General features: G+C 41.7%; 1 protein-coding gene across 1 annotated transcript in view; it reads right to left on the bottom strand.

The window, feature by feature from the left end:
• The window catches only part of LOC148160732 (uncharacterized), a 43,243-nt gene extending 20,174 nt beyond the window's left edge, over positions 1-23,069 (bottom strand). The window contains exons 1-8 of the mRNA XM_088008104.1: positions 22,927-23,069; positions 21,977-22,096; positions 18,224-18,287; positions 17,890-18,118; positions 10,105-11,839; positions 8,222-8,401; positions 2,767-2,940; positions 2,085-2,237 (exon numbers count right to left, since the gene is read on the bottom strand). Coding sequence (XP_087864230.1) covers positions 2,085-2,237; positions 2,767-2,940; positions 8,222-8,401; positions 10,105-11,839; positions 17,890-18,118; positions 18,224-18,287; positions 21,977-22,096; positions 22,927-23,054 — 2,783 coding nt within the window. The 5' untranslated portion in view covers positions 23,055-23,069. The remainder of the gene's footprint in view (positions 1-2,084; positions 2,238-2,766; positions 2,941-8,221; positions 8,402-10,104; positions 11,840-17,889; positions 18,119-18,223; positions 18,288-21,976; positions 22,097-22,926) is intronic.
• Between the last annotated feature and the right edge of the window lie 4,273 nt (positions 23,070-27,342).

The following is a 27,342-nucleotide window of genomic DNA, read 5'->3' as shown; positions in this document are numbered from 1 at the left end:
TGGTTCTTAATCAAATCCTAATGAGTCAAACTGAAAGTGTCATGGAGTCGTCAGCCTCATGACATTAACACTGACATGAAAAATAATATTGAAGAAATAAATTAAACACATAAATAAGTGATAAGTTATTTACTGTTATGGTCTGTAAGTTATATTTATTCTCAATACTAGATGTGGTCTCAACAAACCCATGGCACTTCAACAATATTATTTTACTTTTTATCTGGAAATAGTGTCTGTTTATTCTTGCCATACAGTCCTCTTATTGATCGAAAGGTCTTGCCATACCAGTTTATTCTTCTGTATTTACTAGTTTCTTAGTTTATTCTTGCATTTTGTTCTTCATTCATTTCCATTTAGTTTCATTTGATTAGTTTTATCCTCTCTTGGTTTATTGCCATGTCCACTTTAGTTTCTTTCCTGTTGTTAGATTTATTTTATCGTTTATTGACCATCAGTAATCTTCACTCATCACCTGCTGCGCTGCCTAATAGTCACGATGTGTTTCACATCATGTGTTGATTTTTCACTGTTCGGCGTCGGATTCTCTGTTTTTATGCCATAATTCACATCTAGTTTGTCGCTCCGGTTTATCTCCCGCTTCTCCTGTTTCAGAGTTTTGCGTAATGTGCGTGTCGTTTGTTTTTTTTACCCCCTAAGGTGCGCAGCGGTCAGGAAGCATATCGATGGGGAAAAGGCAGACTTACATAAACATTTAAAACAATGGAAACAATTTCGGTATTCTGATTATTGAAATTTAAAAGTGCTGTGTTGTTCCATCACCCCGGTTTCACACCGGACCTGTTAAAATGAACACTCTCTGTCATGGTGTCACCATGGAGGGATTTCTTTATTTAAATAGGTTCAAAGTGATGGTATCGTGATTTTAGTAATTACATGTTTATAAGAGCAATTTTCTGTTGTCCTTCCATGGAAGCGAGCAGCATCCAGACGGAAATAAAACACGTTTTAACATAAGCTGCTGCTTAACATGATCATAGAACTGCAGAAACATATGTACAAAAATACCAGACAACGTGAATCACAGCAACGTCATCAGCCGGTGAGACGCTGAACTGATACAGTGAAGCTACTAGCAGGAGCGGAGCTGCGCCAAGAAGCTACAAACACTGAAGAGAAGAAGAAGAGCTGCCATCGATACCGTTGCAGCCAAGCATGATTTAATGTTTCACAAAACAGTTTTAGGAAGTTGCTCAAAGTCTAAACTGGTATTGTTATGCATATAAGGTGTAAAGTTTACCTTCGACCAGACGCCCCCCAAAGGAATCCCAGCGCCCCCTGCCATCCTCTGAACGTCCCTGGGGGGCGGTACCGCCACTTTGAATGGAACCCAGTTTGAATCGGATCTTTATTGATCCAAAGACACAAACAATATCAGACACTAAATGACAGACATGAGAAAATAAACAGGAGGAAAATCTTGGAGGTCAGAGGTCATCATCATGATCCAGTCAGAGTCTCTTTAGACTCAAACTGCTGCAACTTCAACCTCTGAGGATCAACAGGACACAGAGACCGTTCTCTACTTTACAGAGATCATCAGTTCCTCCACCTGCAGAGAGAAGAAGGAAGGAGAGATCAGATCAGTGAGTGTTTCCAGCCTCTCCAGCAGCAGTCAGTGACGCAGCACATCCAGTAGATGGTTTCCAGGCTGCAGTCAGACTGATCTCAGAGCTGTGACCAAGATGAACCTGATCAGTTGTTTCCTGTTGAACTGAGAGAACAAGCAGATCTGAGATCAGATCTGCTGCTGCCACAGTTTGATGAATGAGGACCACTGTCTCTAGACATGTTGGACGGCTGGGCGCTGGAGTCCAGCTGGACGTCCTGGAGACATGGACACAGCAACAACAATCATCTTCACACCAACACAAACACAGGAACACAGCAAGCTGCTGCTCCTCTGATTGGCTGATTGCTGTCTCTGTGTCCAATCAGGAAGCCTGAACCATTCTCCTCCCACTGAGAAGCTTCACTGGGAACACTGGAGCTTTGCTTTGATGCTAACAGGGTTTAGTTCGATATGCTGACAGCAGCTGGACTCACTACAAACATTTACTTACTGTAAAAAATTTACAAGATCCTTCAGCTGCTGAACATCTGACTCCTCCAGGTTGTTTCCTCCCAGGTCCAGTTCTGTCAGCTGGAGGCTGTTGGACTTCAGAGCTGAGGCCAGAAAATCACAGCTGATCTTTGACAAACTGCAGCTCTGCAACCTGAATAAAGAACAAAAGATGAGCTGAAGCAAACAGGATGCAGGTGAACCAGTACAACAGAACCAGTTAAAGATTCTCATGAATATTAAAGCCAACAAGCTGCTGCTTCAATAAAGACCTGCTGACTTCAGAACCAGAACCAGAACCTGGTACTGGGTCATGTTGTGTTGGTGGATTTTAGTCAGTAAAATCATTACAGGTTCTGATCAAAGTGTTGAAGCATCAATCATTGATTATTGATTTGTTCCTGTCAGATTCCAGGAATTCACTTTTCTAGACTGGGTTGAATGACCTTTGACCTGCTTGACATGAGGGGGATTTCTACACACTGGGGGTCCGAATGCTGTCCTGTTCTGACCTCAGGTCAGCAGGTCCAACTCAGTTACACAGAGGGACTAAATTAAACTCTGGATCCAAGTCCAGGAACAAACTCAGAAAATATTTATTAGAACAGAAGAAATGAACTTTGATTTATGATCAATTATATATAATTATTCACAGAAATATCAATAATTATATAATTACAAACCCCAATGTTTCCAGTCTGCAGCCTTCAGTCTGTAGAAAACCACAGAGCTCCTTCAGTCCAGAACCTTCCAGGTTGGTGTCGTACAGGACCAGTCCTGCCAGATGGGTCGGTTTGAACTTCAGAGCTGAGAACAGAGACGTCCAGCTGGTCTCTGACAATCTGCAGCTCATCAATCTGAATAAAGAATAAAAGATGAGCTGAAGTCAACAGGATGCAGTTAAAACTGAAATATGAACAAATTAATAATAAAATGTAGAAAATTAATTTCCCTGAATGTAAAAGAAACATGATGAACTGATTCTAACATCTGATCCAGTCAAACTGGTTTAAAGAGTCCAAACCAGCAGAACCAGAACATTTTATCGACAAAGAAACTCAAAGTTTTCTATGAGCAGCAGCCTGGATGAGGTGAGCTATTTCTGCTGGTTCCTGATTATCAGCTGGAGACCCGACTTGGTAACCGCATCAGAACCACTCAGTTTATTCATGAATGGCCTTGGGTTCTTCTTAAAGCTGCTGAAAGCCAATGGAGGCCATTATTTCCTAAGGAGACGTGACCTGATGAAGCTTCATCACAGAGACGAGGCTCCAACCGACTGAGAGCTGTCAGACTGAAGAGGACGGTTCCTCTCTGACCCGGCCCAACAGAACCACAGCTTCAGGACAAAGTGAGGAACCTGCTGCTGCTGCAAACCTCACTGTCATTCAGTTCATTTAGATTAGTAGTACTTGAGTTCGGTCTTGGTCTCGAGAAAATTTTTTGATGGTCTCGGTCTTGGGCTCTGAGGACTCGGCATTTTATTTCAAGATCAGTCGAGAACGTAACTGTAAAAATATCACTAAACGTACAACATACTGTCCCCTTCATTTGTTAACATCTTTGTTTTCACTGGATGCAAAACGCACCGATTCAAAACAAAGCAATTGCCGTGTTTCTGTTACTCCCCCTCCCCACCTTTCACTCGTGCGCGGCGCTCTGAGACATGCACAGTGGTTTTCTCTGAGCGGCAGAAGATGTCCGTCTAATCATCAATAATGCAATATTGCTGCATAAATCATAAGAAATCCGATGGCCACAGCTAACTCAGCAGCGCTTCGCTTTCACAGACGGTGAGGACAACGTCTAACTTTTTTTGTCACTTAGAAAAGTAGCTCAAAGAAAGGTAAGCTCCGTTGACGTGATGTTAGCAAAACTAGCTGTACAGAGACACGTTATTTGTGAAGAAAAAAAGTCACTCACTGCGCTGAATTATTGTGCGGAGGTGTTGACTGACTTGTCGCACATATGGGACAACACTGTGTCCAAAAGTCTGCAATATAGTGATGTGACACTCAGGAACAGTACGATTCATCTACTCGTCTCTTTACTTATTAGATAGGACTGGAGTGTCACTGAGAGTCGTTCTATTAGGTACCATACGCTGTCAGAATCGCATACATGCAGTGAGTAGCATGCCCGCGCATGCGCATTAAGAAGTCCGGCCATCAGTGGAGTTGTCAGTTCAGTAGAGGCAACAAGTTATGACGAAAATATGTCATTAAATTGTTCATAATATGACATAATATGATAACTAGATAGATATACATGCGTTGTCGTGGTTTCAAAGTGTATTTAAAGCAGAGTCTAGCTGCAGCTGCAGTCAACTACAACACACGCCCATGTAAAACTCATTAACCTGCTTACTTAACCTAAGTTAGGATGCCATACAGCTGTTAATAACATTGTATGATGATCTACGTCATGATTCTATGTTACTGATTAAATAAAAGCATATGGTTATGACAGCGCATCTCCTTGGGCTGCCACCATATCGTGGTGGAGGGGTTTGAGTGTCCCAATGATCCTAGGAGCTATGCTGTCTGGGTCTTTATGCCCCTGGTAGGGCCCCCCATGCAGACAGGTCCTAGGTGAGGAAGGACACAAAGCGCAGCCCGAAGACCCCTAATGAAGCACAAAAACTTTGGATCTGGCGTTCTCTCGCCTGGACGCGGGTCACCGGAGCCCCCTTCTGGAGCCAGGCCTGGAGGTGGGGCACGATGGTGAGCGCCTGGTGGCCAGGCTTTCACCCACAGAGCCCGGCCGGGCTCAGCCCGAAGAGGAGACGTGGGTCCCCCTTCCAACGGGCTCACCACCTGTAGGAGGGGCCAAGGGGGTCGGGTGCAGTGTGTAATGGGCAACGGCCGAAGGAGGGGACCCTGACGGTCTGATCCTCGGCTGCAGAAGCTGGCTCTTGGGACATGGAATATCACCTCTCTGGTGGGGAAGGAACCAGAGCTAGTGTGGGAGGCTGGGAGGTTCCGGCTAGAAATAGTCGGCCTCGCCTCGACGCATGGCTCTGGTTCTGAAACCAGTCTCCTTGAGAGGGGCTGGATGTACTTCCACTCTGGAGTTGCCCATGGTGAGAGGCGCCGAGCAGGAGTGGGCATACTTGTTGCCCCCCATCTTGGCGCCTCTACGTTGGGGTTTACCCCGGTGAACGAGAGGGTAGCCTCCCTCTGCCTATGGGTGGGGGGACGGGTTCTGACTGTGTCAGAACAGTTCAGATTACCCACCCTTCTTGGAGTCCTTGGAGGGGGTACTGGAGAGTGCCCCTCCTGAGGACTCCCTTGTTCTGCTGGGGGACTTCAACGCTCACATGGGCAATGACAGTGAGACCTGGAGGGGCGTGGTTGGGAGGAACGGCCCCCCCGATCTGAACTCAAGTGGTGTTCTGTTGTTGGACTTCTGTGCTCGTCACGGATTATCCATCACAAACACCATGTTCAGGCATAAGGGTGTCCATAAGTGCACCTGGCACCAGGACACCCTAGGCCGCAGTTCGATGATCGATTTTGTCGTCGTTTCATCGAATCTGCGGCCGTATGTCTTTGACACTCGGGTGAAGAGAGGTGCGGAGTATGGGGTACCGGGCCCTTTGATACGGGCTGTCACGTCCTTGTACGACCGGTGTCAGAGTCTGGTCTGCACTGCCGGCTATAAGTCAGGCTCGTTTCCGGTGAGAGTTGGACTACGCCAAGACTGCCCTTTGTCACCGATTCTGTTCATTACTTTCATGGACAGAATTTCTAGGCGCAGCCTAGGTGTTGAGGGGATCCGTTTTGGTGGCCTTAGGATCGCATCTCTGCTTTTTGCAGATTATGTGGTCCTGTTGGCTTCATCGAAACATGATCTGCAGCCCTCGCTGGAGCGGTTCGCAGCCGAGTGCGAAGCGGCCTGGATGAGGCTCAGTGCCTCCAAATCCGAGGCCATGGTCTTGAGCTGGAAAAGGGTAGAGTGCCTTCTCCGGGTCTGCTGTGAAGTGGGCGCTGTACTGATCCGTATTGTTGAAGAGAGAGCCGAGTCAAAAAGCGAAGCTCTGGATTTACCGGTCGATCTACGTTCCCAACCCACCCTCATCTATGGTCATGAGCTTTGGGTCATGACAGCAAGATCGAGGTCCCGGATACAAGCAGCCGAAATGGGTTTCCTCCGGAGGGTGGCTGGGCTCTCCCTTAGAGATAGGGTGAGAAGCTCGGTCATCCAGGAGGGAGCCGCTGCTCCTCCACGTCGAGAGGAGCCAGTTGAGGTGGCTCGGGCATCTGGTACGGATGCCTCCTGGACGCCTCCCTGGTGAGGTGTTCAGGGCACGTCCCACCGGGAGGAGGCCCCGAGGAAGACCCAGGACACGCTGGAGGGACTATGTCTCTCAGCTGGCCTGGGAACGCCTTGGGGTTCCCCCGGAGGAGCTGGAAGAAGTGTCTGGGGAGAGGAAAGTCTGGGCGACCCTTCTGAAGCTGCTGCCCCGCGACCCGACCCCGGATAAGCGTAAGAAAATGGAAGGATGGATGGATGGATGGATGGATGGATGGATGGTAATGACAGCAGCGTATACATGTCTGAGCTAAGCGTATGACTGACAACATATGTATGCTGATCTAATAGAACACTGTTGTTCTATCAGATTACCATACGCTGTCAGAATAGCAAACATGCAGTGAGTACCAGGCCTGCGCATTAAGAAGTCCGACAGTCAGAATTGTCAGTTCACCATACGCAGCAAGTTCTCATGAAAATAAGTAATTAAATTGTTTTCAATAATAACTATATCCTATACCATGACAACTATACCACGTCATGGTTTCAAAGTGTATTTAAAGCAGGGTCTGGCAGCAGCTGCAGTCAACTACAACACACGCCCATGTAAAACTCATTAACCTACTTAACCGCTAAGTCAGGATGCCATACAAGTGTTAGTAAAGTGTATGATGATCTACGTCATGATTCTATGTTGCTAATTAAATAAAATGATAATGGTAATGATGTGTCTGACAGATATAGCCGTGAGTTCGTTCTAAGCGTATGACGATCTGACAGTGTATGCTGACCTGACAGAACACTCTTCTTTGTTCTTGTAATGCTCTGCATACACTGCAGTACCTATCATTATTTTATTTAATTATATACATTGATATTTTTTTTATTAATAAATAAATAAAATACAAGAATGAAAGAGCACGCAGAGCATGCACATTGCTCTTTGATTGTTTTCGTTCAAAGTGGCAGCTGTAATGGTAGTCTACCATGGTGTCAGACTAGCTAGCTTCATGTTGTGGAGAGAGGGTGAAAACAGTCACGATGAGCGCCTTGTGCATGGTTACTTCTTGGTTGTTGCTCCTTGGTCAGTGTTCATAGTTGAGCATTATTTGCCATCTAGGCATTGCCTCAATTGCTATGTTAAATGGTACAGAGAGTGGTGGTTTCTGACATGAGCAATATAGGCAAATGCCCAGGGAGTTATCTTTTTAGGTATGGTTTCAGACCACCGCGGATTGTAGCACAGAGATGGAAGCAAAGCAGAAAAAAGTTTGTTCTGCTTTTAATATTGGTAAAATTTATCAAGTATTTAATATCTAGGTCGTTTTATGGAAATACGGATCTTTCAGATCAGTTTGAGAAGCAATTTCGATCATATTTCACATTTTATCACGTCGTAGCATGGGGCGCTGGTCTTGGTCTTGACTTGCTCTCGGACCCTAAAAGTCTTAGCCTTGTCTCGGTCTCGATACACTCTGGTCTTGGTCTCAGGTTAGGTGGTCTTGACCACAACACTGCTGGTCAGTGTTTGTGGCTCGACTGGAGGAAAACATTTCATTCTGGATGGAAAGATGAGAATCAGAAATAAAAAAATCTGAATCTTTATCAACCAAACTGAAACATCTTCATCATTAATTAACTTCATTTGAATTATTTACTCATTTTGTTTATCAGTCAGAAACATTTTAAAAACTGAAAAACAAAGTTCAATGATCTCAAAATCTGAAATAAGAAAATAATTTATTTATAAGGTAAAATATTTTAGAGATTTTATTCTGACATTAAAAAAGGTTGTTTTAAAATATTACAATAAAATTATTAATTAAACTAAGAACTGAAGTATCAATGAATGATTTTATGGGATAAGTAGGGAAAACAAACCTCAGACTCTTCACTTTACTGACTGAACTCTCCAAGATCTGAAGCAGAGGCTTCATATCAGAGTCTCCACCTCCATTTATGTAGATCTGACGTATTTCTAGTTCAGTCAGATCTGGGTTGGACTTCAGAGCTGAAGCCACAACTTCACATTCAGCCTTTACAAGCTTACAGCCACCAAGTCTGTGATGAGAGAAGAAATACATTCAGTTCTAATGAAATCAATCTGGATCATAAACAGATAAAATATGATAACAGTGATGTCATCATCTGATCTTCAGTTTACTGAGTTTGACCCGACAGAGAGTCTGTGCAGTTCCTGACGAAAATCCAGGTTCTGGTTCTGGTTCTGGTCCAGGCTTCATGTCCTCAGACCTTCAGCTCAGTCAGATGTTGAGCCTCAAAGGAGCTGCAGCAGCTGATGAAGAGGCTGACTGAGCTGAATGAAGGAAACTACTGGAGATGATGGAGAGGAGGAGGAACTGCTCACAGCTCTGACAAGTCACACTGACTTGGACTAGACCGTTTGGCTCCTTGAGATCTTCCACCAAGCAGAAAGTGAGTTATAAATGAAGTGAGCAGAGCAGGAAGTTCAGCCTGTTGTGGACCTCTGGCATCTCTGGGTTTGTTTAGCCCATATCTGCTGCTGCAGCATCTAGAATCCTCCTCATCATTAATAATAGTAGTATATTCTATAGAAACATGGCTCCCAGCAGCAGATTATTAAATGCTGCCACAGAGGAAACTGGGAGCAGACCAGAAACATGATGCTCCCAGTTGTGTCTCCGTTCATCTGCTGGATTTGATGCTGTAACAAAGTAGAAAGTGGACAGTCGTCAACCTGCTTCAGCTAAAAGCTGCAGATTGTTCTGGTCGTCCTGCAGAGCAGCAGCAGAACCGGTCCTGCTGCTCCTTCAGGTCTGGACCGTCCTCTGTTGGTCTGAGAGGAACTGGGATAAACTGGTTGGAAGAGGGACACATGTCTCTGCAGTGGTCTGTCCATCGTCTCAGAGGAACAAAGGTTTGGATGTCAGAAGAAATTGTTGCTAAACTCCTAAAGAGCTGAAGAGCAAAACCCCTGGAGGAGATGGAGCGTTTGGGTCCAGCAGCATCTTCATGGTGAAGCAGTGAAAGTTCTCCAGAACTAAAGAGGCTGGGATGTCTAAAGAGCTGAAGCTCATGTCTCTGCAGGTCTTCGTGGAGGACAGCTAACAGCTTCAACAAAGGCTGCAGATGAAGAGTTGATGAGGAAAATGGTTCCAGCTCTGGAAGCAGAGTTCTCAGAGCTTTGGGAGGATCTGACAGAAACTAGGACTTTTTCTGGAACCAGACAACAATCACCACATTTTGGTCTCAGTTACAAACTCAGAGGAAACTAGTGGAGGAGGAAGAGGTGAGGATGATGACGGGATGAAGAAGATCAACACTGTTCACAAAGTTTATAATTAATGCAATGGTTTATTTTAATGGTCCAAATTTCCATCAAACCTAAACAATTATTTTATAAAAACAGTCAAAGATCCTAAAAGGTGAATTATGGAGCAGCAGCTCAATGAGTGAAGAGAGTTTAAAGTTTAAAAAGTCTCTCTGGATGATTGGATCTTAGAGGAAATAGACATTTTCTAGAGTTCAGGGTTTTCTATTCATTTCTACCTGAAAACTGATAAAAAGTTAAAGATTTTTAATGATCAAAATGTGTAAAAACCAGAAGCTGCAGCTGTCCTGGATGAACTGAATGTTTAGATGTTTGAATGGCTGAAATCATCCAGAGGATGAAGGAAGTAGCTAAAGGCCAAAAACATCCAGAATCAACTTGAAGAAAGAAGAAGAAACAGGAGGACAATAGTGCTGAATCAGCATCACACAATGAAAACATCTGGACTCACCGAGCCTTTCTGCAGTTCCTCACAGCTGGAACCAGTCTCCGTCGTCCATACTCTGATGTGTTGTACTTCTCCAGGTCCAACTCATCCAGAACCTCCGACATCTGCAGCATGAAGGCCAGAGCTGAACAGTCAGTCACTGAGAGCTGCTTCCCTGATTTCATGAGCTGTTTTATCTCCTTAGTAAATGAAATGTGATTCATCTCCATCAGACAGTAGAAGATGTTGATGCTTCTGTCAGGAGAGATTCTATCAGTGTTCATCTCCTTCAGGTTGGTGATGATTCTCTGGATGGTTTCTGGATGGTTCTCTGTCTGACCCAGCAGATCTTCTAGGAGTCTCTGGTTGGACTCCACAGTGAGACCATGAAGGAAGCGGACAAACAGGTCCAGGTGGCCATTTTCACTGCTGAGGGATTTCTCCATGACTTTCTTCATGAACTCATCTAGAGATGTTTCATTGTATTCTTCTCCCAGGAACGTCTTGATGACCTCTGACCTCCTGCTGGTGAAGCAGTGGAGTATGTAGACGGCAGCCAGAAACTCCTGGATGCTCAGATGAACAAAGGAGTAGACGGAGATGTTGCCCAGCCCAGTCTCCTCTTTAAATATCTGAGTGAAAACTCCTGAGAACAACGCAGCATCTTTGATGTTGATGCCGCACCGTTCGAGGTCTTTGTCATAGAAGATCAGGTTTCCCTCCAGCAGCTGATCAAAAGCCAGTCTTCCTAGAGACTCAATCAGCTTCTTGTTCTCTGGATCTTCTTCAGGTTTTCTTCTGTACTTTTCCTCCTTGATTTTGTTCTGAAGCAATAAGAACTTGATGTACATCTCAGTCAGGGTTTTGGGAAGCTCTCCTCCCTCTCTGGTCTTCATCACATCCTCCAGAACTTTAGCAGTGATCCAGCAGAAAACTGGGATGTGACACATGATGTGGAGGGTTCGTGATTTCTGGATGTGGGAGATGATCCTGTTGGCCTTCTCCTCATCATCTCTGAATCTCTTCCTGAAGTACTCCTCCTTCTGGGGGTCAGTGAACCCTCTGACCTCTATGACCCTGTCAATAGACTCATCTGGGATCAAACTGGCTGCTGCAGGTCGTGTGGTTATCCAGAGGAGAGCAGAGGGAAGCAGTTTCCCAGTGATGAGGTTTGTCAGCAGAACATCCAGTGAGCTGGACTTTGAAGTGTTAGTCAGGACTGGATTGTTCTTGAAGTCCAGAGGAAGTCGACTCTCATCCAGACCATCAAAGATGAACAGAACATGAAAGTTTTCAAAGCTGCTGATTCCTTCCGTTTTAGTGAAGCGCTCATGAATCAGTTCCACCAAACTGGTTTCTTCTTTCAAGGTATTCAGCTCTCTGAAAGTGAATGGAAATATAAACTGGATGTTCTGGTGGGTTTTGTCTTCAGCCCAGTCCAGAGTGAACTTCTGTGTTAACAGTGTTTTCCCAATGCCAGCCACTCCCATGGTCATCACTGTTCTGATTGGTTGATCTCTTCCAGGTTTAAAGATTTCTTCTAGTTTTATTGTTGTTCCTTGTTTCCTGGATGCTGTTTCAATCTGTTTGATCTCATGTTCCTGGTTGACCTCTCCACTTCCTCCCTCCAAGATGTAGAGCTCTGTGTAGATCTGGTTCAGAAACGTTTTCTGTCCGTGTATCGCAATGCCTTCATAGACAGTTTGGACCATATTCTTTAGAGACTCTTTAAGGTCACGTTGACATCGACCATCAAACTCTGAACACAGAGACAAAGAGATAGGAGGAAACACTTCAGCAAATTAATATTCACAATACATCTATTATTTATACATCAAAATGTCTAGAAAGGAGTTCATTCCAACTACAAACCATGAGGAGGATTTCATTCAGAAGAAACCAGAAACATGTAAAACATGAAGAAAATAATTCATAGAGCTGTACTGTACAGCTTGTTGATCCTGCTGAACATTCAAAGGGTTTCTACAGTAGGAGCCTCCACCCCTCATATCAATCTGCAGGAAAACCTTTCCATAGTTTTTGACCTGCAGCTCAGCAGGATATTATCAGAGGATACGCACAAGACTTTCACTGCACCTGATCCACAAAACACAGCACCAATCTAACCCCCACTGATGGGCCACATGAACGAGATGCGCCTGGACAGAAACCGCAGATAACTTGATATTTGTTTTTACTCTGAGAAACATCTCAACACAGTGAGTTTTGCTCCAGCTGCAAGTTTCCCTGTGTGTCAGACTATGGTGATCTTTTCATTTTTGTTTTTCTAATTAAATTGTTGAATTAAAATAATTTCTGACCACTCCTTGATCTTCCTGTCCTCATAAGCATCAAAATTGACCAGGGTGCCAAAACTTTTATGAGTGTGTGAATACTTTTTAATAGGGGTCCCCAAACTTTTTCCTGAGAGGGCCACATAACTTTTCCTTTCTCTGGTGGGGGGCCGGAGTCATTTTGTAACAAGAAAAAGTGTGACGATTGCAGGAGTGCCTAAATGTAAAAATATATTGTTTTCCAGAAAGCACAATTAAATAACCCTCTGTGGCTTCTTCACAAAAAAATCCAGTAAGGATTATAGTCCGTATTTTCCGAACTATGAGCCGCACTGGCCTATAAACCACAACCCCAAAGTTTTTTTTTTAAACTAGTAAACATACACATATAAGCCGCAGATATCTCTGCCGCTCCAGGTTTTCCACAACTATGCAGCTGCAGCAGAGGGGAGCGGACAGCCAAAATTGGAGTCATAAGAGGTCAATTGAATATCACATTTTTTACGTTGAAAAAGAAAAAGTTGCCAAGATTAGATTTAACTGGACTGATTACGGTAGTTTCCGAACGGTAACTGTAACAGTAAAAGTGCTGATCCTTTGCGTCTGCTAGCATGTGCTAAATCAGTGGTCCCCAACCTTTTTATTACCGCGGACCGGTCAAGACCTGGAAATTTTGTTGCGGCCCGGTGGTAGGAGGAATGAACAGTCAGATAAGGCTTCTGCATGTTGGTGTTCCCACTAAATCCTGAATATGCCCTATTTGGGTTGTTTTGGCCCTTTTATCGCAGCCTGTGGGGTTTTCCCTGACTGGGAACGAGAATACAACCTGCTGAATGCGACAGGTAGCCAATCAGAAAGCGCAGTGAAGTCAGAACAGAGGGGAATCCCAAACAGGTGACATATCGCGCAACTGAGGGTCCGGTGGATATCGAAAATGATATGTGGAAATGTTTATTATTAAATCTAAAGGCTATTATTATGTTTTTCAGTTAAAAATGTTAACTAAGTAAAACATAACTCACCACCAAATCATAGTGCAGCAAATAGAGCGGCTGTTCCCGTCGTCTTTTATCCACCGCCTTTTCTTTTTGTTACGTCTTTTATCTCTTAAAATGAGTCCAAAAACTATCACTATTGCCTCTACATCGTCATCCGTGTTTGGTTATTCTAAATTCCCGTATGCTATGTTGGGGGTTTTACTGGATTATCCTCTGGAATCGGGAGGTTAGTGACTGGAATCGGTTCGTGTTGCTCCTGCCTTGTGGCTGGAGACACGACCCGATCGAACCTGTTGTACTTTTATCAGTTCTGTGGTCACAGAGGTTTGGAGAATCGGCCGACAATTCTTAAATCTTGCCGTCTAAACCAGACTTGAGACTCACAAGCTCTACTCACCTCCTCTCAATCACTGCCCAAACGCTCTCTGACTCTGGTCGCTATGGTAACATTTACATATCCCTTCTAAAGAAGCGCCACAAAAACGAACATTTTACTTTCGTGAAAATTTTAACTCATGATAATGACTAACGGGAGCTCTGAGTTTGTTTCTCAGCAACGAGACATCAGGGAGTGATGGGAAACAATGACACCCGAAGTGTTGCTTATATCCACAGCCTGCTTGGTCTCTACTTGGCGAAGCAGTTTGAAGCTTCATTGCCTCATTAGCAGCCGGTCGCCGCATGTTACGCAGAGCGGCTTGTAATGTTTGACTCACCTACCGGTCCGGGATAAATCCATCCTCCTGTCTCTTCTCTGGGCCTTTTCCCCTTTGCAAATGTACCATGTGGAACCAATAGGGGTCGCTTCCTCCACATTTTGAGCTCCCATAAAAGGGAAGCTGTCCGGCTGGTGGCCAATTGTCAATCTCCTGTGTTCGACCAGGTGTGTTGGTCCACACGTTGCACTGTTTGTGATCAGGTTTGTGTGTTTGTTTTTTTGTTGTAAAGAAAAAACTCTTTTAATTTGATTATAGTAAGTCAGTGTTTGTGTGGTGGTGTTTTTATATAGGGCCACACTTCATGGTTTGATCTGACGATTGCTACCTGGGCATGTGGTTGGTCGACGCTGCAGTTGTCGCTGCACCCTGCTGTTCTTTTAGAGTTTGATTTTTCTTTTTCCATTGTTTTTTTCATTTATTTTGTTTATCTATTGTTTTTTGCAAATACACATCCTCTTATTTTGTAATAATAAATTGTCTCTTTTATACTGGTTGTTTTTATTGCACTATAAGTGGCCGTAACACAAAGACACTTTACAAAGACACCTGATCTGTTTCTTACTCATTTTGCTGCTTGTGGGCTCAATGTTGGTGTGCAAGTAACGAATGATTCACTTCCTGCTAAAGAGCCCCCTGGTGGTTGAAGAAAAATATCACATATAAACGGCTTATAGTCCGGAAAATATGGTAAATGAAAAAAAAAAAAAAAATCTGAATGCTCTCTGGTATTGTTCAGGGGGCCGGACCAAATATGGAGGCAGGCCGGATCCGGTTTGGGGACCACTGCTTTTTAATATCTTCATTTTTGCTTAGTTTTAACATAGCAAGCTACCCTGAGAGTCTTAAAGTCCTGGGATCAACTTTTGCACAAAGTTATAGCAAGCTTACCCCTTAAGGGTACACATAGTTTCTTAAGCTTAGTGAAGCTCATACATATACTTATATCCAAATAGCATTACTTTTAGTGTCATATTAAAGAAACAACAAAATCAAGGTGCTAATACTTTTATTTGAAGACTGATACATACTTATTCAACAGCAGCCATGTGTGCAAAGAACAAATGGTCTCATAAGCCAATTGTCAGCAGAAACTAACAAGCAGAAGTGTCTGTATATGAAACTGATTTAACAGAAAAAGGCTTAGCCGCCTGCCTCGCTTCAGGGCTTAAGCAGGATGCTGCTTAGACTTACATGTCTCAGTTAAAGGTCAGTTTTTAGCACCTATGAATAGAGAACAAAGACATCAGCTAGAACATTTGCTGATCATAGGAAAATATTGACACCCACCCTTGCAGGATATGCAGTGAATAACCAATAGATATATCTCTGACATTATGAGGTACATCACACCTTTCAATTTCTTGGAATAAGAACTTGGTTGTCAGAAAGTTCTCAAAATTGGTTGACGATGTTTCGCAACTGTTTCCCCTCACACCTGCGTGTGTGATGTGACAAGAACTGCATAAAGAGAGGATGTCTCCTCACCCAAGTGGGAGCTCACTCTGACATTGTCAAGTGTGTTTCTCCATCTGCAGATGTTCATTAAAGTATTTGTTCCTTGAAACTTCCTTGAAAGTCATGCAACATAGAATCAATATTCAAAATATTACATTAAGTCAGGTGTCGTCATTAAATTTGTAATTGTTTATGTTTAAAATCCAACTCTAAACAGGTGGGATTTAGTCTAGATTTAAAGGCACTAAGTGTTTCAGCTGTTTTACAGTTTTCTAGAAGTTTGTTCCAAATTTGTGGTGCTAAACCATTCAGTGATTTATAAACTAACAACAGTATTTTAAAGTCTATCCTCTGAGATACAGGGAGTATGTAGGGACTTTAAAACTGGTGTTATGTGCTCTATCTTCCTGGTTTTAGTCAGAACTCCAGCAGCAGCATCTGGATCAGCTGCAGCTGTTTGTTTGATATGTTGGACAGACCTGTGAAGACGCTGCTGCAGTAATCAATGCGACCAAAAATAAATGCACGGATGAGTTTCTCCAGATCGCGCTGAGACATTAGTCCTCTAATTCTGGAGATGTTCTTCAGGTGATAGAAGGCCGACTTTGTAACTGTCTTAATGTGGCTCTGAAGGTTCAGGTCAGAGGTCAGCACTACTCCCAGGTTTCCGCCTGATAGCTGGTTTTCAGTTGTAATAACTGAAGCTGTGCACTGATTCTAGATCTATAACTCTAAATCTATAACTCTAGATCGATAACTGTAGAATTATAACTCTAGATCAGGGGTGCTCAATATGTCGATCGAGGGAATGTTTTGAGTCAATCTCGGCAGTAGGTGACAAACTGGACACTGAGACCAGCACTTCCTCTTCTCCCAGTCCTTAGGTTTGAAGTAATCCAGTTATGATGTTGATAATGTAAATATAACTATTACAACTGTGACTTTAAAAATAACTCACAGCCAAAGTTATCAGTGAGGACAAGAGAGAGCAGGATAAGCTGTTCCTCCTTCAGCTGCCAGGAAGCAAAAGCCTGTTCAGTGTCAGCTCCTTTTGACACCAAACATCAAAATCTGAAGAAAAACCCCAATAAAAACCATTTCTGATATTCTAAGAAGGGTTTGTGTATGAACTTTTATGATGGAAAAATAATTACAGAAAACTAATTAATTTTCTACCAAGCTGTCTAAACCTGAAAGTAATTCCAATTTCAGTCATTGAGGAAATATAAAATTATAATTTTATATTTTCTGAATAAAACTCCCACTGAGGCGACGGATAAAAGAAAAAAGCAAATAAATAAACCAGGTTCTTGCTACACAGACTTGATTTAATCAGTTTTGCTCATTAAACTCTGATTGTTTTTCTCTGGTTGAAGGTTCCAGTTAATCTGACATGTTTCCCACAGAGTGATTTTCAAATGTAAAAAAGTAAGAAAAAAATAGAAAATATTGTTGCCTGTTGAGTTTTGATAAAAACCAAATATTCATCATCATCTTCCATTTCCTTTATTTTACTTTAGCTCCAGTTGATGGATTTAGCCCCAGCTAATATATTAGACAGGTTTACTACTGTTCACATTATGAAAAGGTTTTTTGATTTTATTTATTATTCTGAAGCATCCAGGACAGCATGGCTTGAAGATCACAGATGGGGACAGGATGGATGTATAAGACATAAAACCCATAAAACCCCAAACTGCATTTTGTGTTTACTCTGTAATATAGTTTGACTGAATATTGTTCAAAATGCATTTCTATAAGAGCCCAGATGAACATGTGCATTTTATCAAGCAGGAAAACTATTAAACTGACAAAAGCAGTGATGGTCCAGCAGCACCGATGGGTCGGTCCATGTGTTCAGCCCTAGATGGACGGTAGACAGTCGGAGAGTTCATGTCATGCAGATCAGCAGCAGTTTATCATTTACTGGCCCTCAATGTTGGCGCTGCTGCATCACAGTGTGAATTTGGTGGCTGTCTGTGTGTTTCTGAAGGTTCTTCATCTGCAGCTGAATGGAACATTTTTATGTACTGGGTGCAGGAATTAAAACTAAAATGGGTTTTTATCTTGTGCATTGCTGCCATGTTGGTTTTTTACAGTATTTTACGGTAAGTATAAAGTTCCCAAAGTTTATATTTCATGAGCAGCAACCAGTCACCACAGGTGATGTTTAAATAAAGAAGCTGCTGAATCCAGAACGTCATTGAGATCATGTGACTGTTTGATTAAGATTTTCTGTATTTGTTCGTTTCTCTTGTTTGATTTCAGTTGAATTCATTTTCTCATGTAATCATGTTTTAATTATTCAACATAACAGCAGAATTGTTGTAGAAATCCTCTTACTGCTCTGCAGACGGTCAGCCAGCTCCTCCTGCTTCATCTTCCTCAGGAAGATCAGGGTGATCTTCATCACCGCCTCTCTGCTGCTCCTCCTCTGCTCTTCATCCTCACCCCTCATCACCTCCTCATCCTCACTCTGACCCTCTGAGCATTCTGGGTCATCTGGACTCAGAACCTTTTGGATCTTCTTCAGCTCGTTCTTCACGAATGTGACAATGTTTTCCTCCAGCAGCTGGAACAGAATGAGAAGACATCAGACTAGATCTGAACATCAGGTCCATGTTGGACAGACTGACAGTCCTCTGGTCTACAGACTGAACAGAACCGATGTACAGACCATAAATATGGAGTCCAGCTGGACAGACGGATCAGTGGGAACCTCTGAGCTCTGCAGATCCTCTCTGTGGAGGAACCAGGACAAATGAACCAGAATCTGTCTGTCCACACAGAGACAAACTGAGATGAAGCTTCTCTGCAGATTGGAGGCAGAATTAGCTTTGCATAGTTCTTTAGTTTTCTAAACCTTAAAACCGGCAGCACAGGTTCCATCGGTGTTTAACTAGGAACACTGAGATATTTTAGGATCTGTTTTCTGATGATTGGGACTGAAACGCTGAGAGAAAGACAGCAGCAAAAGTCTGTTTGGTTCAGGTTTAAATATCCAGAACAGAATAAAACATCCACCTTCTTTATGCAGAAACAATTCAATTAGCTCTGATTTTAGAATTCAGACCAAAATTATTCATACCCTGGCAGATTTAATTTTTAATAAAATCAGTAAATTTAAAAGGAAACTATTATGTAATTCATATTTTTCTCCATAATCAGTGAATTACAGGAATCAACTGTTTTAATCTTGGAGCTCCACTAATGTTTATCCACAGATTCGCAACATTGTATCTGCATTTCTTTAGATAAATTCATAAAATGCTCCAACAGGTGGTTTCCACAGAGCTGAAATCTAAGATGGCGGCAGCTGATGCAGCTCTTAGATCATTACATGTTTTCTCCCTATTTTTTATTATCAATAACTTTCTACATCAACATGTACACATGTCCTCCCTTGTCGCTTCTCACACTTCACATCTTAACATCTTCATTGATGGAAGAGACGGTCAGACAGTTACATCTCCACCTTCGTCCCATTAAGAGAAATCCCTCCTCATCAACAACATCCATGGATTTATACATCAGAATAACTGCTGTGAAATGAACTGGAGAGATGCTGAAAATACAAACTCAAGTAATAAAGGTTCACAATAATGATAATATAAAACAAAATCTAAAAGTACACGAACCAAAAAAAAGAAAAACATTAAATAGAGGTGTCAAGGTTACAGTATGAATTTAGTTACAGGTCTCCATCTTAAGTTGTCGTCTTGATGTTGTTTTTTCCATATATAGACTTTTTTAATCCCATCTCTCCACTGTGTAAAACTGGGAGGTTGTGGCCTGAACCAAGCAGAAGTTATACACTTTTTACAATCATAAGCAGAAATCTGATCAAGTATTTATTGTCTTTGTCAATCATGTCCGAGGGCATTATTCCTAAAATAGAAACAGAAATATCCAGATCTAAATGCCCAAAATACTTTTAATATCTGGACATTTTTCCAAAACTCCACCACCTTCGGGCGATCCCAACATATATGAGGAAAATTCTCCACTTTTCCACAATTTATCCAACAAAGTCGGGATGTTTCGTCATATTTAGATGTGATAGTTGACATGACTCCAGCTCTCCTCCATGAGAGTTAAAGAAACACATCTTAACTTTCCAATCAAACTCCCTCCACGTCGGCTGTTAGTTAATTTGTGTCCAGAGCTCAATGTTTCTTCCCAATCCTCGTCTGATATTATTATATTATTTCTGTCCCGAGTCGTCGTGTAGTTTTTATAATAGTCTGCGATGCTTCAGCTGTTTCTTTGGGTTGTTTTACTCTGCATAGTTGATGGTGTTTTATTTACTTGGCCTTTAAGTTGAAATGCCAAGAGGCGACTCGCCCTGTTGCCCATTTCATAATATCTTTGATTTGTAAAGCGTAGAGAACCTTCTGCTTTGACAGACAGCATCTCCTCTAGTTTATCTTTTGCCTTTTTAATGTCTCCCTTTATGTTTTTAGTTTCTTCTCCCTTTCCAGTTCTTTGATCTTATTTTCCAAATCCCTTTGTTCTTTCATTCTGCCTTTTTTCTTTCTGGATGATATTTCTATTATTTTCCCTCTTATCGCTGCTTTTCCTCCTTCCATAATATTGTTGGTGAAACTTCCTCATTATCATTTATTTCAAAGTTTTCCTTAAGTGACTCCTTGATTTCTTTGACAATATTTTCATTAGACATGATTGATACATTCATTCTCCAATATCAGAAACAAGGTTCCTCATTTATACTTAAAGTTAACATTATAGGTGCATGGCCACTTATAGTTATATTTTCTATGTTACATTTTAATACCTTATGTATATGTGGCTGAGATTTGTATAGATAATCTATTCTAGAGTAGCTTTTGTGTGGATCTGAGTAAAATGTGTCGTCTCTCTTCTTGGGGTTGATATTTCTCCAAGCATCAATCAGACCAAACTCTTTAGTGATATTATTTAGCATTCTGGATGTCGTCGTCTGTGGCCCATAATCAGAAGAGTATCTAACTAATATATTAATTTAAACCGTATTAAAGTCTCCCCCCCATCTGTCATGATGTCAGCCCTACCCTGACTGTGCTGATTACTCATTCCCCTCACCTGCACTGTGCTGCTCCCATTTAAACAGCTGCTCGTCACCAGATCAGTGCGAGATCGTCTGTTGCCACAGTCACAGCTTTCAAGCCTTGTTCCATGTTCATGAGTCTCCTGGTTTTCTGATCCTGTCTGTTTTTTGACCACAGATTTTGGCCTTTTCCCTCTGCTGTTGAAGATTTTTGACCTCCTGTTGCTGAACCCTGCCTCTAGTTTTCTGTCTATTGGATTTACATTGCCTGAGAAGCCCCTGTGCATTACCCTGGATTGCTCAACGACTAAGTCTCTGGTTTATGGATTTTGTCCCTGTCATCTGGTTGTCCACGGCCCATTCACCCTACCCTCCCCAAGCTGGCTTCCCAACCCCTGTGGTTCCCCCATTCCTCACTCACCAGTGTGACCGCACCCTGTGGAGCCCCTTCTTCACCCTTATTTTGTAATAAACTTTTTGTGTATTGAACACTTGTCTTGGCTGCGTTTTGGGTTCTGGCTGATTTTGCTTGTACATGACACCATCAGTATCATTCCTTTTGCGTCACCAGTTATTATTTTGACTGTTTCAGGAAACTGTCCTTCTCCTCATAAACATTTATTACTGAAATGGTCATATCTCTGATTCGTCCAACAATCATTATTTATCTTCCATCTTTATCCTTTTCCTCTTTTTCAACTTCAAATAAAATCCCTTTTTTCAGTAAAATTGCTGCCCCTCTTTTTTCCAAATGAAGCAGAAAATGTATGACCTGTCCTCTCCCTTCCCATTTTTTGTGTTCGTTCTCCATCAGGTGTAATAAAGCTACTGAGCATCACCTGAGCCGATGCTGGGTAACCAACCACAGCCAACATTCAGTGAATCTTTAAGATCCTTCATCCTGCCTGATGTCTCACTGAGCACTGAAGCAAAGAGACAGTAGAAAACAGGAGGTAAGAAAAACTTTTGAAGCTTTGAGTTTAAAAACCTTCTGCTTTAGTCTGTCTGTTATTACTGTTTGAAAGAAAACAGTTTTTATGTTCATTTAGGTCCAAATTGGCTTAAGATGCAAAACTGCATGATCACAATCCATGTAGATAAATGTTATGTTGTTGGTTAAATCTGGGATTTAACAAGAAAATAAAAAGTTTATGAAGAAACTTTTTTAATTTCAAGGTTTTAGGGTTGAGTTTTGTTGTGGAGTTGGACAAAGTTCATCCCATGAATCAATCACTAGTCATCAATGTTAATAAATATCATGGAACAGAAAATGGACGCATAATAAAGCCTCCTTTACTTTCTGCCTGTCTCCTCGTGTATCCATGCCTAGAACCAGTCCTGCTCTGCAGAGTCACATGAACCAGATAGAAACTGGTTTCTTACTCTGGTTCTGATGGTCCAGGTTCAGGACTGAACTGTGGAGGTCTTCCTTTGGACCAGTCACTCCTCATGGAGGGACAGCTGGATCCTGGAGGTTCTGCTCTCCCTCTGTGGTTCTGACCTCTGAAACACAAACATGTTGTTATTCAGATCAATCAGTGAGAAACTGAGATAAAAATCAGAGAAGAAGCTCTGAACACAAACTGCTGCAGGTCTGAAGCTCCAGAGTGAAACATTCAGACTGATCTGTTGGGTCAAACTCAACATTTTCTCCAGAACTGGTTCTACTGGTCTGGGTCACAGCAGAACCTGCAGGACAACAGGCTCATGTCCCAGTTTGATGGAGCTGATCAGATCATATTTCTAGGGATTAGTCCACAAAGTACTTCTATAATGTCCACTATTAGAACTCCAAATCCCAGAATGCACTGCACAGCGTCTCTCTGCTGCCATCTAGTGGTAGAAGGTGGAGAACAGAAGATCTGGTCCCTGATATCAGAACTAAAGCTGTTCATCTGGTCTGAGGAGCCGATGTGGGTCATTAAAGACCAGAACCCAAAAACCAAGCAAGAAACAGAACCTCAGAACCAGGAGACCAGCCCAGTCCTCTAGAGCTGCTCTGACCTTTGACCTTTCTGTTTGGAGCTGCTTAGGCTTAGTGGGTGTGGCCAGGTCATCAGCCTACCTTGGTCAACTGGACCCAGTGTTCCCAGTATATAATCTGAGTCGTTGGTCCTCACATTATTTGTTCTTTTTGTTTTCATGCAACATTTTCATCACTGATTCATTCAAACTCTGATTCACTGACCAACATCCTTCATATTTATTTATCTTTAAGTTAATTTAAAATCAAAATTCTTACTTTTTATTTAAGCATTGAGATCAACCAGTTGATATCATTTATATTTTATCTCTATAAAATCACATGAACCAGTTAGAAACTGGTTTCTTACAATGGTTCTGATGGTCCAGGTTCAGTACTGAACTGTGGAGGTCTTCCTTTGGACCAGTCACTCCTCATGGAGGGACAGCTGGATCCTGGAGGTTCTGCTCTGTTCTTCTTCAGATCCAGATCTTCCATCTTCTGGACTTCTGGAGAGAGAAACCAGAACCAGTCAGTCCAGTGGTCCAGGTCCAGTAAGTGTCCTGTGAAGCAGAAGCTGGTTCCTATCATGAGTCCAGATGTTACCAGCAGTAACATCTGGTTTGAATCGACTCCTTCATGACCTTTGATCTCTGCTGGCTCGTCTCCTCACAAACATCTGGAGAACTTCTGAGTTCAGGAAGGAAATTAGAGCCAAAACTGAGTTTGAAACATTTTCAGGTCTAAACTGGAATCATGTTTGTGTTTTTACTTTGTTTCCTTCACAGTGAATAAAATATAAACTAGACCTGTTGGTCTCTGTTCTCTGGGTTCTGACCCGCTCAGCTCTCTGCTTATAGAACCTCCAGCTGTGATGCTCAGACACACAAATATATGATGGTCAGGCTCTTTGTGGGGACTTTCCATTGACTTCCATTCATTTCTACTGCCTAACCCTTATCCCATATTACATTCCTGAACATTTTAATTTGCCCTCACGCCTCCAAATATCGTTCTACTGGTACAAAGTCTGATCACAACCGAGTGTCAGCTTCCATAAAAACCTGTCAAAATTGCTCCTTGGCTGATGGTTTTCTATCTGTTTTCAGGCTCTCAACCATTCATTTTCACACTTCTGTCAAAATTTCAGAGCTCAACACACACCATATCTATCTCATCAATGCCATTACTGTGAGTGAGGCACAGATATGATTCACGGTATTATTGAAGAAGACAAATGGCGCTCTCATATGGTTCAAACGGTTTTTGGATCCGTCTTAGGGATTCTGAAGTGGAAGCAGTTGTTTCTGCTTCTCATCACTTACCGAAATCCACTTCCTGCTGCTGTGCCATCTTTTACCTGGAAAACATGAAGATTCATTATGTTTGAGGCTTAATTTCATAAACATTTACTTTGCTCTAATGAAGTTGGAATTTAAACTAAAAATACCAGATTAATACACACTCCCCAACAGAAAAGAATATTTATGTAAACTATGTCATAATAAAATAACGCCATAATATAAAAATATGACTTCCATAGTTTACATACATACTGATGTAAACTGACTGACTATAAAAATGTATTTATCTGACCATTAATGTATCATATTTTACTTCCTGTAAGGTTCTGCATCGACTGTCAGTCTTTCTAGTCCTTCAAATTAAAATTGAAACATCTTTAAATCCTGCTTGTTGCTTCTGACTGTAATGTGTAGCTGCTACCACTAGGTGGCAGCATCAGTTGCAGAGAGCTCCTCCAGAAAGGAGTCTGGCCTCCTGCTCAGGTGTTTAGTTCTCAGGTGAGTAGATTAATCCCTCTTTCTCTCCATCATCATGATGAAGGTTCTCCAGAACTGAAGATCAGCTGAAGTTTTCTGCTTTGGACAGAAAGTCCATGTTTCTGTCTCTGACCTCCAGAACCTGCTGCCCATGAAGCAGCTGGTTTAGCAGCTTTATGCTCCCTGATCTCTGCAGTGACATCATGGCTTCATACGGTCCAGAACCAGCTGGTTCTGATCAGACATTATTGGGTTTTAAAGGACAAAATGAAACAGAACTGAAGCCTTTGGAAGATCGTCCTTCATTAAAATCTTCTCTGGTCTTTGTCTCACTGTGAAGCTGTAATAAATCTGATCATGTTTTTTACAACATGAGGGCGAAGTTAAGAACAGTTTCCTGTTCTCCTCAGTCTGCTGACTACAAACTCTCCCTCAGAGACCCACAGCTGAGCAGTGGAGGAGTGTGAAGCTCAGCAGCTCCATGCTAACACAGATCAGACTGTGGAGATGCTGCTGGATCTCAGCTCAGCTGCAGAGCGCCTCCTGGTGGCCGTGCACCAGCATGACATCACACACTCCTTCAAACAGCTGGGATTGACCTTGATGATGACCTCAGCTGGCAAACAGCAAACTTTCTCTGCAGACTCTGGAGGTTTGGTATTTGTTCTGATGTCAGGAGGATTTTTACAGCAGAGCGTTTCATGCTGCTTTGGTAACTTGACTGTAAAATCAGATTTTAACGGATTAAACCAGCAGAGAGGATTGTGGGTAGGACAGCTCCTCTGTCTCCTCCAGAACTGTTGGACCAGATCAACCTCAGCAGGCAGACGGGATTTTAACAGATCCTGTTCTGAACTCTGAGGATGTTTTCCTGAACTCAGGGCCGAGCAGCAGAGATTTCCTCTGTCAGAATTTCCGGTAGTTATCAAGAGGTTCAAAGGTTGATAACTTTACTTTAAAGTTAAAGTTTAACAGGTAAAGTTATCAATGAACACAGGGCCTGAGACGAACAAGTCCAGAAGGACAAAGTACCAGATAACAAACTCCTCAGTTTAGCTCCTCAATAAAGCATTTAGAGGTTGGAGCAGCTGTTTGTTTTTAATCTATTTAAATATTAATCTATGAAAGTTTTGATTATGTTGGTGATGATATGGAAGAGAACAACACAAGCAGCAGAACCAAACTATAGTCCAATTTCTCCAGGGCCGTGCAGAGACCACTAAAGGGGCAGGTGCTCAACAAAAAAAGGGCACATCTAACCTCATTCTAGGACAGAATATTAACAGCCTCTCAGCTTTCAGAGTTTAATAAACAATGATAAATTACAAAATTGTGAAATATAAAATCAAAGCCAAGGAAAATATCTATACAGAGCATACAACTATGCATATGTAAGATATTTTATTAGTAATTTCTTTCTGCAGGTCAATTTTGTTATAGGAAAATATTACAATATTCAAACCCGCAATTTAGCAAGATATGTAAATCAGAGCTAGACTAGACATATTTTGTCTTTACAGAATTACACTATTAAAAATATAAACAAGGGCACAATGCAACCTTTTAGTGTACTGTAATCTATATAAAAAGATTACAGTCCACTAGTGGAACTGTTAGAGTACGGGGAGATGAAGATGGTTCATTCAGCAAAGCAGAGCTGCATCAAACTTTAATGTGGAACTGCAGAAAAAAAAAAAAGCAAAAATGTAATTGTTAATGCATGTCACTATGGGAAAAGCCTACTGAGTTTTGCTTAAAAAAACTTGTTTTAAAATTAAAATCCCACACTTTTGTCTCATGAAGTGAAAAAAATATTTGCAAAACAATCTTATTTGTGCATGTCAGAAATCTTTTCTTGATATTCTAAGTTTTTGTTTGACTCAAAGTTTTGCTTGTGATTCTCACATGACGTCATGGGCAGGAGCCAAAATCACAACAAAAGATTTCTGATGTGTGCAAATAAAAGTTTATGTTTGCCAAATAACTTTTTAAGTTCACGGGACAAAAAGGAGTCATTTAATTTAAAAAGAAAAAGTTTTTTAAACAAAACTTTTAGTTTTTAAAAAAGAAATTATTAAAAGTTTTGATTACAATTTTATTTTACTTAACTGAGGTTAATTTTTTTTTCATTGAATAATTGGGAAAAAATTAACTACATACTCTGCAAACCAGACCCTAAACTCACTTAAAGTCTGGGTTGAGTTTTTTCCCCTTCATTAATGACACACATTATATCTATTATGGTAATTCAGGGTGAGTTATTTTTAATTCTAAATGAATATCCTTGTTGGACTTTTATTTAAGTGTTATTCTCCTTCAAGGTACATTTACCTAACGCCAGAATAAATGCGATGTACATTATACAGCAAAGGAAATTAGAAGATCAGACATATATCCATTATGGAGATGATAAGTTTTGGACGGGCGATGTGCCTCGTACACAGGGAAGAAGCTTTTCAGTTATCTAGCTTTGCTAGCAAAGTCGTTAGCTAGCAGCTAGCTAATAGTACAACAACAGCAGCCTAATGTCTGTATGATAAAAATACTGAATCGATAGATAAGAACAGTTTTTCCTCACCTGGCTGTCTCCTCCCCTCAGTAGTTCTTCAGAGAAAGCCAAACGCGAAAGCCTGTCGATGTCTGTTGTATTTCATTACCTCTCTGAAGCAGAAACGATACTTCAACATTTTCCGTCATCTGACAAGTAGCAAGTCTACTCCACTTTATTCACTAAAAACGTTTTTTTTTTATTCACCAAAAACTGTTCTGTAATCTGGAGTTCACTATGCTGAGCTCCAGTTAGCCACCTTATCTCACTGTGCGAGAGGCAACTGCGTCATGGGCAAAAGGTCAAAGGTAACAAGGTTACCGGAGGGCTTATTATGTTGTACAAAACCCCCAACAAAAACAAATAATTTTAGTACATGTTATTATGTGTCAGAAGAGGACTTAGGAAATAATACTACCAAAAAATAAATAAATAAAAAATTTGACCAAAAGGGCAC

Source organism: Poecilia mexicana, unplaced genomic scaffold (assembly GCF_051168715.1).
Source record: "Poecilia mexicana isolate PSO_F unplaced genomic scaffold, ASM5116871v1 scaffold_2, whole genome shotgun sequence".
Classification (NCBI taxonomy): domain Eukaryota; kingdom Metazoa; phylum Chordata; class Actinopteri; order Cyprinodontiformes; family Poeciliidae; genus Poecilia; species Poecilia mexicana.
This window is presented reverse-complemented; position numbering and strand designations above follow the sequence as displayed.